General features: G+C 37.7%; 1 protein-coding gene across 2 annotated transcripts in view; it reads left to right on the top strand.

The window, feature by feature from the left end:
- The window catches only part of NELL2 (neural EGFL like 2), a 382484-nt gene that overhangs the window by 142711 nt on the left and 223111 nt on the right, over positions 1 to 16662 (top strand). For both annotated transcript variants that reach the window (XM_040233810.1, XM_040233809.1), the window contains exon 11: positions 15318 to 15409. In XM_040233810.1, the coding sequence (XP_040089744.1) occupies positions 15318 to 15409 (92 nt within the window). The remainder of the gene's footprint in view (positions 1 to 15317; positions 15410 to 16662) is intronic.

Below are 16662 nucleotides of genomic sequence, written 5' to 3'. Positions count from 1 at the left end.
CTCAACACTGGCTGTCCAGTGGAATCAATTGAATGCTCTAAAAATACTGACGTCCAGGCCCCTCCTCAAGAGACTGTGATTTAGTTGGCCTGAGTGTCACACACTGGTATTTTCGACAATCTCCCTAATTGATTCTTATGTACCGGTAGGGTTGATAATCAGTGATCTACAACTTCATGTCGCAAAGTGTGATCGCTAGACTAGAAGCATCAGTATCACTGGGGAGCTGGTGAGACATGCCAAATCTCAGCCCCACTCCAGATCCACCTAATCAGGATCTTCATTTATATAAGATCTCTAGGTGATTTGAGAAGGACTCATCTGTGATTTTCATTGGTGCTGTAAAAAAAAAAGTTAAATATCAACGACCCTTAAGGCTAAGCCTATGCATTTATGCTGCCGTGACAGCATAAGTTAGATTTGCATGCTAACCAAGAGGTGGATTTTTTCTTCAGACCTATTTATGGCAACTGTATTTGTACAGTAAGTCTAATATTATGGAAATACTATAAATACATATACATGCATAATATGTGAATCAATGAAATATGAATGTGAAACAAATACATTTTCTTTCAATAAAAATTGAGTGTTTTGGAAAAAGATGGTAAACTCAAACTGCTAAAAAATATACTCTTGAATTACATATCAGTAAGACAGCTGTAAAATACAAAAGAAAACAAGAATAATCCCTTTCAGATTGCTTTATGAGTATCTATCTTGTTACCCTTAAAGCAATCAAAAACTTAGAAATTGTAGGCAACACATTATAAATTTTATTTTATATAATCTAGATTACAATGAAGCACAATCAATGAAGCTGTACTGAAGAAAAGTGTTCTACTTCAAAACACTGAATGCATAAGGGTGTGTTTTTAATTAAAATGTTCAAGGTACTTATTTATTGTGGTCTCTGATTTCTCACTTTAACTGATTTTTTTTTTTCAAACAATGGACCAAATATCTATCCAGATAACATGGAATAACTGGTTTTCTACTGAATATCTATGTGACCGTCTCTCTTGGAATGTTAATTGTATTTTTCTCTTTTTCTAGTTCTTTTTCCTCTGCAGAGTAAAGTAGTTTTCAAGCTTAGCTATATATGTGGACAGCTTCAAAAAATAAAGAAGCCCAGGTCCTACCTTCTGAGATTCTTATTACTATGCAGCTGGGTGTAGAGCTTTAAATGCTCTTCAAGTGATTTTAATATGTATCTAGTTGAGAACTGTTGGCCGAGTAAATTTGGACAATATACATTGGTTATAATCAACTGTTCATAAATCAGTTCCAGCTTACAGATTCAGGTCCTCAGTATATTATTATGATTATTATTCTCTCTGGTCTCTGACTATCTGAGTATTCTTTCTCTGATATAAATCACATTAAAGCAATTATCCTGCAGTGGTCATTTTCAAATGTTCCTCCTCTGGAAACCATTTTCAGTTTCACTCTCAAAAGATGCTTTTCTTCCTCTGAGTTGTGTGAAGTTCCTTGTGTGTGTGCTCCCTGTTTTGCATGCTAGGCTGAATGCTTCTTGATGGCAGGAAGGCACCGTCAAAGAACAGCACCTGGCAGACAGGAGGCTATCATAAATGCATTTTATTTCCAGGTGTTGCCATTCTTGCTGCAAGTTTTTATGAAATTATCTTGCTTCTCCTGTTTAACCTGTTCTTGCTTTCTGCTTTCCTTCCTCCTGCTCCATCTCACTTTATAATTTTTCTGACCCCTGCTGCTTCCTCTCCTCTCTCCTCCCTCCTCCCTCCTCATTGTGGTGGCCCTCTGTATATCTTATTCTACACAGATCCAGCTCCCCTTAACCTTCTGCTTCTTCTCTTCCTTTGGCTCATATGCTCTGTATGATAGAATGTGTTATTAATATACCCCTCAAGAAACAGCATTTGAAATACGTCCTTCCAAGAGAACTATCCTCCCAACTCCCCACCATTCTTTCTTTGTTTTGCCAGTACACATAGGCCTTAAAATTGCACGGTCACTCAGGGTGTTTGCTTATGATCCTTTGGTGAGCTCTAGTGTGTGGTTTATAATGAAAAGAATCGTGCTTTACAATTCACAAAGTATTCAATATCTTTGTCCATATAATAATGAAACAATATATGTTAAAAGGTGCAGGTCATTTTGGAAGTATGTTCCTCAAAGTTAAACTAAAGATTAAGTGTTTAAATTTTGACTGAGGTCACTGGATTCTTAGTGGTGAGAAAAGATACCCAGAAGTATTTTCAGATGAATTCTAGTCCTGGCTTTGAAACTGGGAGATTTAAATATGAACTTTTCCTTATTGTTTTATGTATTATGTTTTCTTTGTAAAAGCTGTCCTCATTTATGTTCATGTTGTCACCTTAATAGTATTCATGTATTAACATGAATATGTTTTTCTCCAAGTCTTTACCTTCATTCATTAAACTTATTTTTGTTGTCCCTAGGAGAGTAAGTGAGTTGATTACATCGTTTTTTTAAAAAGAATCCATTCTATGGTATATAAGGTAGGATCAAGAAAAGGTCAGGGATGGAAAGGTAGCTAAATGAAAAGAATTTCAGGATTTATCATAGTTATACTTTAATTGTGTAGAATTAAATTAAGGACAAAGGTACTGAATTCTTCTTTCCAGTCATACGCTTGGCGTTTTTTTGCTATGATCTTCTAAATATCCAGTTCTTGCTTTCCCAGTATCTGGCCTTCTAATCCAAAGGCTGGTCTGGTTAGGGTGCTAGAATTTTTGCTTCTGTTCTATTTTGGAAGTTATTTTTATCCTCCTCTTTCTCTTCACTCCTCACTACTGCTAGATTTGTGGTGTTTCAGGGCCTGTTCTCTTTTTGGAAGAATTGGCTACTGACCTAAATTTAAGGCCCCCTACGAGAAGTACTCTTTGGTCCTGTAGAAGCCCAAGGACATGAAATACATAGGCTAAGATAGGAAGCTGGCACATCTACTCTCATGCTCTCGTTTCCTAAACTCTAATATTAGTTTTGCAAACAGCTAAATTCCCAAACAATTAATGAGATTTAGTTAAAGGAAGCAATCATCTATAATTAATGAATTTGTAAATTATTTAAACAGTCTGAAATTCTGATCATTTCAACAGCATTGACTCATAAAATTTGGTTTTATGGAGAGGAAGCATAAAGTTTTATCATCAAATTATTCAAGCAGACTTGCATCGTGTATGTTGCCTTGACATTATTCATGGTGCCTGACAGTGGCCAGCTACTTTTTCAGTAACTGATAGACAAATCTGTTCCCATTTCAAGTATTCCATCCTTGCTCCAGTGGAACATAAGCTGCCATTTTATGGAAAAGGCAAAATATTTCTGTGAGAACCAATTTATAGAACTTTTACTAGAGGAAGCAAAATTAAAGGATAAGGCCAAATATAAAGGGGCCCATGAAGATCAGAGAGGACCAATTTTATTTTATTTTATTTTTTTCATTTTTTGAATGTTGAATCTTTTTAAAAATTAATTTATTTTAATTGGAGGTTAATTACTTTACAATATTATATTGGTTTTGCCATACATCAACATGAATCTGCCACAGATATACACATGTTCCCCATCCTAAACACCCCTCCCCTCTCTCTCCCTGTACCACCTCTCTGGGTCATCTCAGTGCACCAGCCCCAAGCATCCAGTATCATGCATCGAACCTGGACTGGCAATTCATTTCTTATATGATATTATACATGTTTCAGTGCCATTCTCCCAAATCATCCCACCCTCTCCCTCTCCAATAGAGTCCAAAAGACTGTTCTATATATCTGTGTCTCTTTTGCTGTCTTGCATACAGGGTTATCACTACCATCTTTCTAATTTCCATATATATGTGTTAGTATACTGTATTGGTGTTTTTCTTTCTGGATTACTTCACTCTGTATAATCAGCTCCAGTTTCATCCACCTCATTGGAACTGATTCAAATGATTCTTTTTAATGGCTGAGTAATACTCCACTGTGTATATGTACCACAGCTTTCTTATCCATTCATCTGCTGATGGACATCTAGGTTGCTTCCATGTCCTGGCTATTATAAACAGTGTTGCGATGAACATTGAGGTGCATGTGTCTCTTTCATTTCTGGTTTCCTTGGTGTGTATGTCCAGCAGTGGGATTGCTGGGTCGTGTGGCAGTTCTATTTCCAGTTTTTTTCTATTTCCAGTTTTTCCATAGTGGCTGTACTAGTTTGCATTCCCACCAACAGTGTAAGAGGGTTCCCTTTTCTCCACTCTCTCCAGCATTAATTGCTTGTAGACTTTTGGATCGCAGCCATTCTGACTGGTGTGAAATGGTACCTCATTGTGGTTTTGATTTGGATTTCTCTGATAATGAGTGATGCTGAGCATCTTTTCGTGTGTTTGTTAGCCATCTGTATGTCTTCTTTCTTGTTTTCAGAGTTTTCATCTAATAGGAAGCTGGAAGAACGACTTAGAAAATCAAAACTTTTAGAGTTTATTATCCAAGGCCAGTGCTGGGTGCCAAAGACAAATTAAGACACTGTCTCCCTGTCTCATGTAGATAGGTAAAAAGTGTACAACTAACTAGAGGAAAGGAAAAATGGGTTCAGTACCATAAAAGAGATTTAAGCATCATAGAAGAGAGAAAATTAATTTAAAGCACTTAGTGCTCAAAACTTTTATTACAACCATATTGTTAAAAACTGACTAGAAGTGAAGCCAGATTTCAGAAAAGATTCTGGGCTGGATAAATGCAGCATGGCTGATTAGGGTCTTTTAAAAATATTGAAACACTCTAAGATATTTTTGTTTGACTCCACAAAGTCTTAGCCTGTTTCAAGAATACATTTATTATGTATTCTTTTTTAAAAGTTCTAGTGAAAATATAAATATAAATAATTACATTTAATGAGATATTTTCTTATCCAACCATTTTGATTTAGAGAAACATCTATTTCTGCTTTATTAACTATGCCAAAGCCTTTGACTGTGTGGATCACAGTAAACTGTGGAAAATTCTGAAAGAGATGGGAATACCAGACCACCTGACCTGCCTCTTGAGAAATCTGTATGCAGGTCAGGAAGCAACAGTTAGAACTGGACATGGAACAACAGACTGGTTTCAAATAGGAAAACGAGTATGTCAAGGCTGTATATTGTCACCCTGCTTATTTAACTTATATGCAGAGTACATCATGAGAAACGCTGGACTGGAAGAAGCACAAGCTGAAATCAAGATTGCCGGGAGAAATCTCAATAACCTCAGATATGCAGATGACACCACCCTTATGGCAGAAAGTGAAGAGGAACTAAAAAGCCTCTTGATGAAAGTGAAAGAGGAGAATGAAAAAGTTGGCTTAAAGCTCAACATTCAGAAAACGAAGATCATAGCATCCAGTCCCATCACTTCATGGGAAATAGATGGGAAAACAGTGGAAACAGTGTCAGACTTTATTTTGGGGGGCTCCAAAATCACTGCAGATGGTGACTGCAGCCATGAAATTGAAAGATGCTTACTCCTCAGAAGGGAAGTTATGACCAACCTAGACAGTATATTCAAAAGCAGAGACATTACTTTGCCGACTAAGGTCCGTCTAGTCAAGGCTATGGTTTTTCCTGTGGTCATGTATGAATGTGAGAGTTGGACTGTGAAGAAGGCTGAGCGCCGAAGAATTGATGCTTTTGAACTGTGGTGTTGGAGAAGACTCTTGAGAGTCCCTTTGGCTGCAAGGAGATCCAACCAGTCCATTCTGAAGGAGATCAGCCCTGGGATTTCTTTGGAAGGAATGATGCTAAAGCTGAAACTCCAGTACTTTGGCCACCTCATGCGAAGAGTTGAGTCATTGGAAAAGACTCTGATGCTGGGAGGGATTGGGGGCAGAAGGAGAAGGGGACAACAGAGGATGAGATGGCTAGATGGCATCACTGACTCGATGGACATGAGTCTGAGTGAACTCTGGGAGTTGGTGATGGACAGGGAGGCCTGGTGTGCTGCGATTCATGGGGTCCCAAAGAGTCAGACATGACTGAGCAACTGAACTGAACTGAACTGAACACATAACTATCATATTGACTCAAAATGAAATAACTGCCATTGTACATGGGGTTTTTAAGAGCCCGCCCAGAGAAAATCAAGATTTCAAAAAACACCATATGAAAACCACTACTTTATACAACTATGTCCTTAAGGGACAACCTTTAGGTTGTTTAAGCTTAAACAACCTAAAGATCACTGATACCTACTGTTTTCAAAGATAATTTTAAAGAAATCATAAATCCCATTTCTCTTTAAGTGACTTATACTGGTTTTCTCTTGATATCTATAATTTTCAGTTTTGTGTTATATCATTTTTAAAGGTGTTGATACCAATAGGGAAATTTAGAGTAGACTTATGTGTTTTCAATTCAGTAATGAACAGGGAAAGCTAGATATGTAATGAGTGAGGAAATGTTTAGAAGTGAAATATGTCTTTTTGCTTTTATATTCTAAAATATTGTTAGATAGACTTGGGTAACTCTTTCTACAAAGCTTTGCAGAAGTTGATTTAAATCTCATTAGAGGGATCTACATTTTTAATCTTTGCATTAATGACTAATAAATCATGATTTTAATGTGTAATATATGACTGAATTTTAATGGCTTCTTGCACTTATCCATTTCTCAATCTGTTCTATAAATTCCTTTTCACTTTTTTACAACTGATGACTTTCAAATCCGAATCTGTAGTATTTTCTGTCTTCCTATTTCTTATTTATTTTTAAAATAGGGGTGGTGAAGTGAAAATAATTCACATTAACTGCTTTTGCAGATATTCTCTTAATTATGGTGCTAAAACTGTGTAATTAGCGACACTTAATATAGCCTTGGTAAAACATATGTACCAAATGTTATAGCATTGTATTGAATTTACCCAAGTTCTAATTAGCTTTCCTACCTATGGCTGAATAGGCTGTTAATTGTACAGCTCTGAGTAACATAATTCACATGATGTGAATGTACCCGCTCATACCAGTGTATACCAGAGTCATAGTAAATACACGGTTGACATTGGTTAATATTAATAATAATACTAATAATAAGAGTAACTACAGTCATTTGGGTTAGTCTGACTTCAAGGGGGGGCTCACTTCTTAGTCTGAAAAGTGAGAAGACTGTATGAATGAATGAATACCCACCCCTAGAAACCTTGTATCTTGAAATATGTACCTGTAATATACTCAGTAAATCGCTTAGATTAGGTCTTTGAAGTTCACTTCACTTCAGTCACTCAGTCATGTCCGACTCTTTGCTACATGATGGACTGCAGCACCCTGACCCACAGAGCTTGTTCAAATTCATGTATGTCGAGTCTGTGATGCCATCTTACCATCTCATCCTCTGTCACCCCTTCTGCCTTCAGTCTCTCCCAGTGTCAGGGTCTTTTTGAATGAGTCAGTTCTTTGCAGCAGTTGGCCAAAATATACGAGTTTCTGCTTCAGCATAATCCTTCCAATGAATATTCAGGACTGATTACATTTAGGATTGACTGGTTTGATCTCCTTTCAGGCCAAGGGACTCTCAAGAGTCTTCTCCAAAACCATAGTTCAAGAGCATAAATTCTTCAGTGCTCAGCTTTCTTTGTCGTCCAACTCTCACATCCATACATAACTACTGGAAAAACCATAGATTTGACTACCCGGACCTTTGTAAGCAAAGTTATGTCTCTGCTTTTTAATATGCTTTCTATGTTGGTCATAGCTTTTCTTCCAAAGAGCAAGCATCTTTTAATTTCAAGGCTGTAGTCACCATCTGCAATGATTTTGGAGCCCAGGAAAATAAAGTCTGTAACTGTTTCTATTATTTTCCCATCTATTTGCCATGAAGTGATGGGACCAGATGCCACGATCTTTTTGAATTTTGAGCATTACTTTGCTGGCATGTGAGATGAGTGCAATTGTGCAGTACTTGGAACATTCTTTGGCATTGCCTTTCTTTGGGATTGGAATGAAAACTGCCTTTTCCATTCCTGTGGCCATTGCTGAGTTTTCAAATTTGCTGGTGTATTGAGCTCAGCATTTTCACAGCATCATCTTTCAGGGTTTGAAATATCTCAGCTGGAATTCCATCACCTCTACTAACTTTGTTCATAGTGATGCTTCCTAAGGCCCACTTGACTTCACATTCCAGAATGTCTGGTTCTAGGTGAATGATCACACCATCGTGATTATCTGGGTCATGAAGATCTTTTTTGTCCAGTTCTTCTGTATATTCTTGCCACCTCTTCTTAATATCTTCTGCTTCTGTTAGGTCCATTTCTCTCCTTTATTGTACCCATCTTTACCTGTAATGTTCTCCTGGTATCTCTAATTTTCTTGAAGAGATCTCTAGTCCTTCCAAGTCTATTGTTTTCCCCTATGTATATGTATATATATATATATATATATATATATATATATTTGCATTGATCACTTAGGAAGGCTTTCTTATCTCTCCTTGTTATTCTTTGGAACTCTGCATTCAAATGAGTATATCTTTCCTTTCCTTCTCTGCCTTTCACTTCTCTTCTTTTCACAGCTATTTGTGAGGCCTCCTCAAACAACCATTTTGCCTTTTTGCATTTGTTTTTCTTGGGGATGATTTTGTTCACTGTGGCCTACACAATGTTTTGAACCTCCTTCCACAGTTCTTCAGGCACTCTGTCTATCAGATCTAATGCTCAAAATTCTCCAAGCAAGGCTTCAACAGTACATGATCTGAGAACTTCTAGATTTTCAAGTTGGATTTAGAAAAGGCAGAGGAACCAGAGGTCAAATTGCCAACATCTGCTGGATCATCGAAAAAGCAAGAGTTCCAGAAAAACATCTACTTCTGCTTCATTGACTACTTTGTGTGGATCACAAAAAACTGTGCAAAATCTGAAAGAGATGGGAATATCAGACCACCTTGCCTGCCTCCTGAGAAATCTGTATGCAGGTCAAGAAGCAATAGTTAAAACCGGACATGGAACAACTGATTGGTTCCAAATTGGGAAAGGAGTACGTTAAGGCTGTATATTGTCACCCTGCTCACTTAACTGATATGCAGAGTACATCCTGCAGAATGCTAGGATGGATGAAGCACAAGCTAGAGTCAAGAATGCCAGGAGATATGTCAATAACCTCAGATATGCAGATGACACCACCCTTATGGTGGAAAGCCAAGAACTGAAGAGCCCCTTGATGAAACTGAAAGAGGAGAGTGAAAAAGCTAGCTCTCAGCATTCAAAAATACAAAATCATGGCATGCAGTCCCATTACTTCATGGTAAATAGATGGGGAAGCAATTTAAACAGTGACACACTTGTTTTCTTGGGCTCCAATTTCATTGCAGATGGTGACTGCAGCCATGGAATTTAAAGACACTTGCTCCTTGGAAGAAAAGCTCCATAGATAGCATATTAAAAAGCAGAGACATAACTTTGCTGTCAAAGGTCCGTCTAGTCAAAGCTATGGTTATTCCAGTAGTCATGTATGGATGTGAGAGTTGGACCATAAAGAAAGCTGAGCACTGAGGAATTTATGCTTTTGAACTGTGGTGTTGGAGAAGACTCTTGAGAGTCCCTTGGACAGCAAGGAGGTCAAACCAGTTAGTCCTAAAGAAATCCATCTTGAATATTCATTGGAAGGACTGATGCTGCAGCTGAAACTTCAGTATTGGTCATTGATACAAAGAACTGGCTCATTAAAAAGACCTTGATGCTGAGAAATATTGAAGGCAAGAGGAGAAGGGGATGACAGAGGATTAGATGGTGGGATGGCATCACAGACTCGATGGACATGAGTTTGAGCAATCTCTGGGAGTTGGTGATGGACAGGGAAGCCTGGCATGCTGCAGTCCATGGGTTTGCAAAGAGTTGGACACAACTGAGCAACTGAACTGAACTGAAATTGAAGGAAGCAGGGAAAACACTGGAGAAGGCAATGGCAACCTACTCCAGTACTCTTGCCTGGAAAATCCCACGGGCGGAGGAGCCTGGTAGGCCGCAGTCCATGGGGTCGCTAAGAGTCAGACACGACTGAGCGACTTCACTTTCACTTTTCACTTTCATGCATTGGAAAAGGAAATGGCAATCCACTCCAGTGTTCTTGCCTGGAGAATCCCAGGGACAGGGGAGCCTGGTGGGCTGCTGTCTATGGGGTCGCACAGAGTTGGACACGACCGAGGCGACTTAGCAGTAGCAGCAGCAGGGAAAACACTAGGGCATTCAGATCTTTGGGAAAATTCAGTCTAATTAGCAGAATTCTGCAGTATAATGGTAAATGATTTGGACATATGAATCCAGAGTTATGTCACAAGAAACTTAATGCTTTGTACACACACACACACACACACACACACACACACATATACACAGACACACACATCCCATGACTAGGAAAGAAATGAAGCCTCTGAATATGAACATGTGAAGGCAATTATATTAAAGAAGAAAAAAATACAGCAAAATGATTATTCTTTTGTTGGTTTGTTGAGGAAGTGATTTACTTTACACTCTGCTGGAAATGGGTAAGAAGAGAGGTGCAGTTCAGTTGGGGAATTCTAGAGACTTTCTTGCAGTCAGTGTGGTAGTCACAGTGATTATTCTTATTTATGAGGTTTTGTCCCTGACACCTGCTGGGACTGGTCTTGGTTAAAATTGGAGCATGAATCTGATCTGCTTCCTTTCCTCTGTTTTAGCACTTGAACAGCCCAGTTCCTTCATTTTGCTTTCTCCTTGACTATGGATCTCATTTTGATAAACTGTCTGGATTTTTCTTTAAAATAGATCTGTAGTTTTTAAATTATTTTTTAATATAAATTTATTTATTTTAATTGGAGATTAATTACTTTACAATATTGTGTTAGTTTTGCCATACGTCAACATGAATCTGCCGAATTGCCAGTCCAGGTTCGATGCTTGATACTGTATTTTTCTTAACATCTCAATTTTCCCTCTTCAAATTTTATTTGCACTAGGTTCCACTGTCTCAGTGGAACTGGCTGCTTGTCCAAGCAGCCTGTCTTTGTAAACTGTTTCTCTTCATGGTCTAAACTGCATTACTATGATAGCCACCAGTGCTGGGGGCTGGTGATTTCTTCCTGGGAAACCCTTGCTCTCAGTTCTGTCTCCTTCTCTGCTCTACTCTGTGTCCTATAAGCTAGACTTCTGCAGACTACATTACCATGGTCTCCTTGCCAGCAGGAAATTGGAAGGCCAGGAGAGAAACACTCTCCTTGTGTTTGTTCTCTACACCTTCTCTGCACCAGGCTTGGTTTCTGGTGGTACCTATGTCTTTGGTGATTTCAGCTCCCACTGAACTGCCTCTCACTTCATAACTCTGGCTCATCCTTGGGTCCCAGTAGAACCATTTCCTCTCCTTGTTCCTTATCCCTAGGATGATGCTGACTTGTTGCTGTTGCCAGAGTTTGGCAACTTCTACAGCACTTTTTGTTTCCTCAGCCCTGATCCAGTTATCCCTTCCCATTTCATCAATGAATCTCCTGTATTTACATCTCAGTCATGAATGTCTCAATTATAGTTATCTTTGTACACATCTATCTGTCTTCTCTACTCAGCATTAGGGCGTGAATCATGTCTCTCATCTTTGAGTCCTAGTACCTTCCAGACTACCTGACATATTAATAGGAGATCAGTACATGCTTGTTATATGTATTAATAAATTAATATGACTTTTACTCCTGCAGTGTACTCCTTTTGCCCAGAGCTATCCTAATGGTATTTTGCGGATTCCTTGTAGTATTTTTAGGAATGATTAGGAATGTATATATTCCTGAGTTTCTTAACATTTACTGCTAAAGAGCCTAGGGAAGGCATATCCTGATGACATGACTAGATATTTGAAGTAAACCTTAGAATTATGGAGAATCACAACAGTTGATCAAAAATCACTCACTTTGGATTCTCTCTAAGCTAAGCTCATCCTGTTTGTGCTCATTGCTTGAAACAGAATGAAGCAAATGTGATCTCATTCGTTTTGTTCTTCTCCTTCAGCCAAGCTCCATTTGGTGCCCTATTGTCTCACAAGTTGCCTGTTTGAGTCTTTTGAATTAAGAGTTTAGAACAGAAGGTCCATCTGCTCTGCATGAATATTAAATTATCATGAAACTTTGTGTAAGAAGTATTTACCCTTGTATTTTGAACAGCGTTTATTTTTCCTTCTGTTCTAAAAAAAAATTGGAGCATCAGTTTTTGTTTTTTCTTTTTTTTCAACATATCCTTGGATTTGAATAGGCAGCAGTTATCAAGTTGTATAATATTGGCAGAATAGGCCTAGGAACCTTTGATTGGCAGGTGATGAAGAAGTAAAATTTTATTTATTCTCCTTGTTGAAAAATATGTAGTAGTTATTGATATAATTGAACACACTATATGCCAGATCTTGTTATTTTGAGGTTATACAATCTCATAAGAAAAAAAAAACTCAAAAATTACACATTGGAGAGGCATGTTTTACAATCAATCAGATTCATTAAGTCAATGCACATGCTATTTTAATTCATAATATGATAGATAGTGTGCAACTGAAATCTATAGTTTCATTTTGAATATTCAGGAGTGAGCAAGCTTCAGCCAGCTTTTAAGTAATATAATTTATGCAAGTAAGTGTATTCTCTTTCAGCAAGCTTCAAAACTTTCAAAGCCAATTTGCCAGTAATGTATATTATGTAGTGAAATTTGCTAATAAAAGCTGAGTAAGGAGATCGGGTGAAGGATGGCATTTTAAAATGTATCAGTTCAGTTCAGTCGCTCAGTCGTGTCCAACTCTTTGCAACCCCATGAATCGCAGCACGCCAGGCCTCCCTGTCCATCACCAACCCCCAGAGTTCACTCAAACTCACGTCCATTGAGTCGGTGATGCCATCCAGCCATCTCATCCTCTGTCGTCCCCTTCTCCTCCTGCCCCCAATCCCTCCCAGCATCAGAGTCTTTTCCAATGAAACAACTCTTTGCATGAGGTGGCCAAAGTACTGGAGTTTCAGCTTTAGCATCGGTCCTTCCAAAGAACACCCAGGGCTGATCTCCTTTAGAATGGACTGGTTGGATCTCCTTGCAGCCCAAGGGACTCTCAAAAGTCTTCTCCAACACCACAGTTCAAAAGCATCAATTCTTCAGCACTCAGCTTTCTTCACAGTCCAACTCTCACATCCATACATGACTACTAGAAAAACTATAGCCTTGACTAGATGGACCTTTGTTAGCCAAGTAATCTCTCTGCTTTTTAATATGATATCTAAATGTGTATACTTTCCATTATTTAAATGTGCATCTTTTAAATAATCAGTTAACTTTTGAGCAAAAATGAAAGTTGGATTAAATATGAATATTTGAACAACCATATATAAATATATTCAATATTGCTAATAGAACTATGTTTAATTTATTTGTTATAAATTTTATAGGCAAAGTCATACTTTTAAAGATAATAGGATATATAAATTCTGAAGAGTGACTTTATTCTAACTCACACAATGGAATTAAAAGAAAATGTCTACACCCATTTTGTAAAATCCATGTAGTTATAAAGGCTTCCCAGATAGCACTAGTGGTGAAGAACCTGCCTGCCAGTGCAGGCAGACATAAAGAGTCTTGGGTTCAGTCCCTGGGTCAGAAAGATCCCTTGGAGGAGGGAATGCCTACCCACTCCAGTATTCTTGCCTAGAAAATCCCATGGATGAATGAGCATGGTGGGCTACAGCCCGTGGGGTTGCAGAGTCAGACATGACTGAAGTGACTTAGCATGTAATTGAAAATTAGATTTAGCAAATAGGGTTACCAAATTGCATGTGTCTTTTTCTTTTTATCAGATGACTACTTCCTCTGATCTCTTGAAGTAATTAGCTTAGGTTGATCTAGGTGTCATGAAGTTCCAAAGCATACAATATTAAGTGCCCTTTGAAAGAAAAACAGTACAAATTTGTGAAAAAAGTTGGTTCAGAGTCATAGAAGGGAGTCTAAGCCAGAGAAGGAAGCTGAAAGTTAAGCTTAATTAGCTTCAGGGTAAATCTGTTTCTATTTAGGTGATGAATCAACATAGGTGGTGCAAAATACTCATTTCAAAATAAGCATTTCAAAACAAGCAAATGGTTTCCATCAAGTAAATGTGTATATTGTAAATATTTTGAAATTTTCAAAACATTATTTCATACCTTCTATGAATTTTATTAATTAAAAATATCTTCCCCAAGTCTGAAGTTTTGTTTTGTTTTGTTTTAATTTTATGTAACTATAATGCATATAAGGGGAATTCCCTGGTGGCTCACTGGTACAGAACATGTTTGCAGTGCAGGAGATGTAGGTTCAATCCCTGAGTCAGGAAGATCGTCTAGAGAAGGAAATGGCAACCCATTCCAGTATTCGTGCCTGGGAAATCCCATAAACAGAGGAGCCTGGTGGGCTACAGTCCATGGGGTCACAAAAGAGTCACACACAACTTAGTGACTAAACGGCAACAACAACAATGGATGCAAGGCAGGATGTGACATTGGATGCAATGGCAGATTAAGACCTTTCAACATCTTAAACAGGGAGCCCTAATCCACGTGCTGGAGAAGGCAATGGCACCCCACTCCAGTACTCTTGCCTGGAAAATCCCATGGACGGAGGAGCCTGGTGGGGTCACTAAGAGTCAGACACGACTGAGCAACTTCACTTTCACTTTTCACTTTCACGCATTGGAGAAGGAAATGGCAACCCACTCCAGTGTTCTTGCCTGGAGAATCCCAGGGACGGGAAGCCTGGTGGGCTGCCGTCTATGGGGTCGCACAGAGTCGGACACGACTGAAGCAACTTAGCAGCAGCAGCAGCAGCAGCAATCCACGTGTACTTATAAATAACCCCAACCCATAAAACATAAATATACATATATGTACTGAAGGTAAAATAGTTTCTTTCTAATTTTCTGTCTTAAAATTTAAAATTCTGCAGTGGTATATAAAGAATGAACTTTTCTCATATTTGTGTTGCCCCTGAATCAGTAGCTGCCTTGAGCACCTGCTTAATGTGCCCTTAAGTGTGACATCATCTAGCAGGCAAGCAACTTGCTTAGAGTCTACGTATCAACACCCCTTTTCTAGATTTTAATTCTGACTTGCCATTACCTCTCATCCATGATATACCTTATTTTCCTCTTTGAATTTAATAAGCATGAATGTAACTTGGGCCTACAAGTTACTTATGCTGGATTAGATTTAGGATTATAGTTACTCAGGCACCTTGAAAAATCACAAGAACGTGAAATATTGAGACAAAATGATGTGAACATCTATAAGCTATTTTTCATAACAAAACATTAATATATATATATATATATATTTGTATTTTTTCTTCCAAAGCCATATGCCAATTTCAAGGACGGACATACTTTGAAGGAGAAAGAAATACAGTCTATTCCTCTTCTGGAGTATGTGTTCTCTATGAGTGCAAGGTAAGGAAATTCTTCATGTGTGTTTTAAAATTCTTTCAATTATGTAAACATAGTAAATGTCTCTTTAAAAATCTGACTTCTGTAATACTTTTAAAATTTCTTTGGCAAAGAGAAAATTTTTAAAAATTTAAGGTATCAATTATAACTCAACTGTACAGAAAATTCTAATTGTTTTTGCAATCATGTAAATTAGTGATTGTAAAATAATTTTCCCAATAAATAAAAACCCTGTTTTGTCAAATCAAAGTTTTATGAAGTTGTGTTATGTTTTCTAAATACAAATCACCTCCTTGTTTGCTGTTTTGAAGAAAATGTAGATAAATGTAGACTCAGCCTGTTGTCATTTTAGTTTTGACTCATGTGACAAATATCATTCAGTCCAATTAAAGACAAAATGCAATTTGCCTAATAAAAATTAGCTATTCGATGGAGATGAGACTAATATTGATCTTAATTTCTTTGGGAGGGGTATTTTAATTGATTTGAAGGAAAATGCTTTATAGATGTGCTACCATGGTCTCTTGAAATATGCTTCTGAACCAAACGTGACTCATTTTAACTCTGCTTCTTGACCTAATTGAAAAAGTAGATATGTTCCATAACACTGTTCGCATATAGCTTTTGTAAACTATCATTTTATATTCCTTTACCATAATGTTCTATTTTAAGCCATATTCAATTTAAAGGAAACTGTCTACATATTAAAGTTTCTGCTTTAGGGTTCCTTTATATTTGATCACAAATTTTCTTCTTAAATGCCTCCTGTACTTGGTTTCAGGGGGTGATTTAGTATGTATAGATTATGTAGAAAATTAAGATAAGTTATTTACTCTGCTGGCAATACACTGTGAGAATTCATTTTATTAAATGTTGATGAAAGGAAGATCCTCAGAATCTTACCAAGATAAATTGAATCTGTAAAAAGGCAGCATCTTAAATTGGAAGACTATGGGGATAAGCATGGAAGAGACATAAAATAGCAAAACTGTGACAGATTTGATATATCCAGAATGTGAAAGCTCTGATTTGTTCATGTTCATTATAAGGTATTCTGGCTGCTCCATTTGGCTCTAAACCAGCTCTCTCATGTTGTAGGTTACCATCTTAAAGATAAGGGAGCTGGGGCATGGGCACATTAACACAATTGCTGAAGCTACATTTCAGGTTTGTGTTTTCTCATGAGTGTCTCTTCACAATGCTGTTTTGAGAATAGATTTAAGGGACTAGATCTGATAGAGTTCCTGATGAACTAT

This window comes from Oryx dammah, unplaced genomic scaffold (genome assembly GCF_014754425.2).
Source record: "Oryx dammah isolate SB20612 unplaced genomic scaffold, SCBI_Odam_1.1 HiC_scaffold_29, whole genome shotgun sequence".
In the NCBI taxonomy this organism is placed as follows: Eukaryota; Metazoa; Chordata; class Mammalia; order Artiodactyla; family Bovidae; genus Oryx; species Oryx dammah.
The sequence above is the reverse complement of the archived record's forward strand: the minus strand, read 5'-3'. Positions and strand labels throughout refer to the sequence as shown.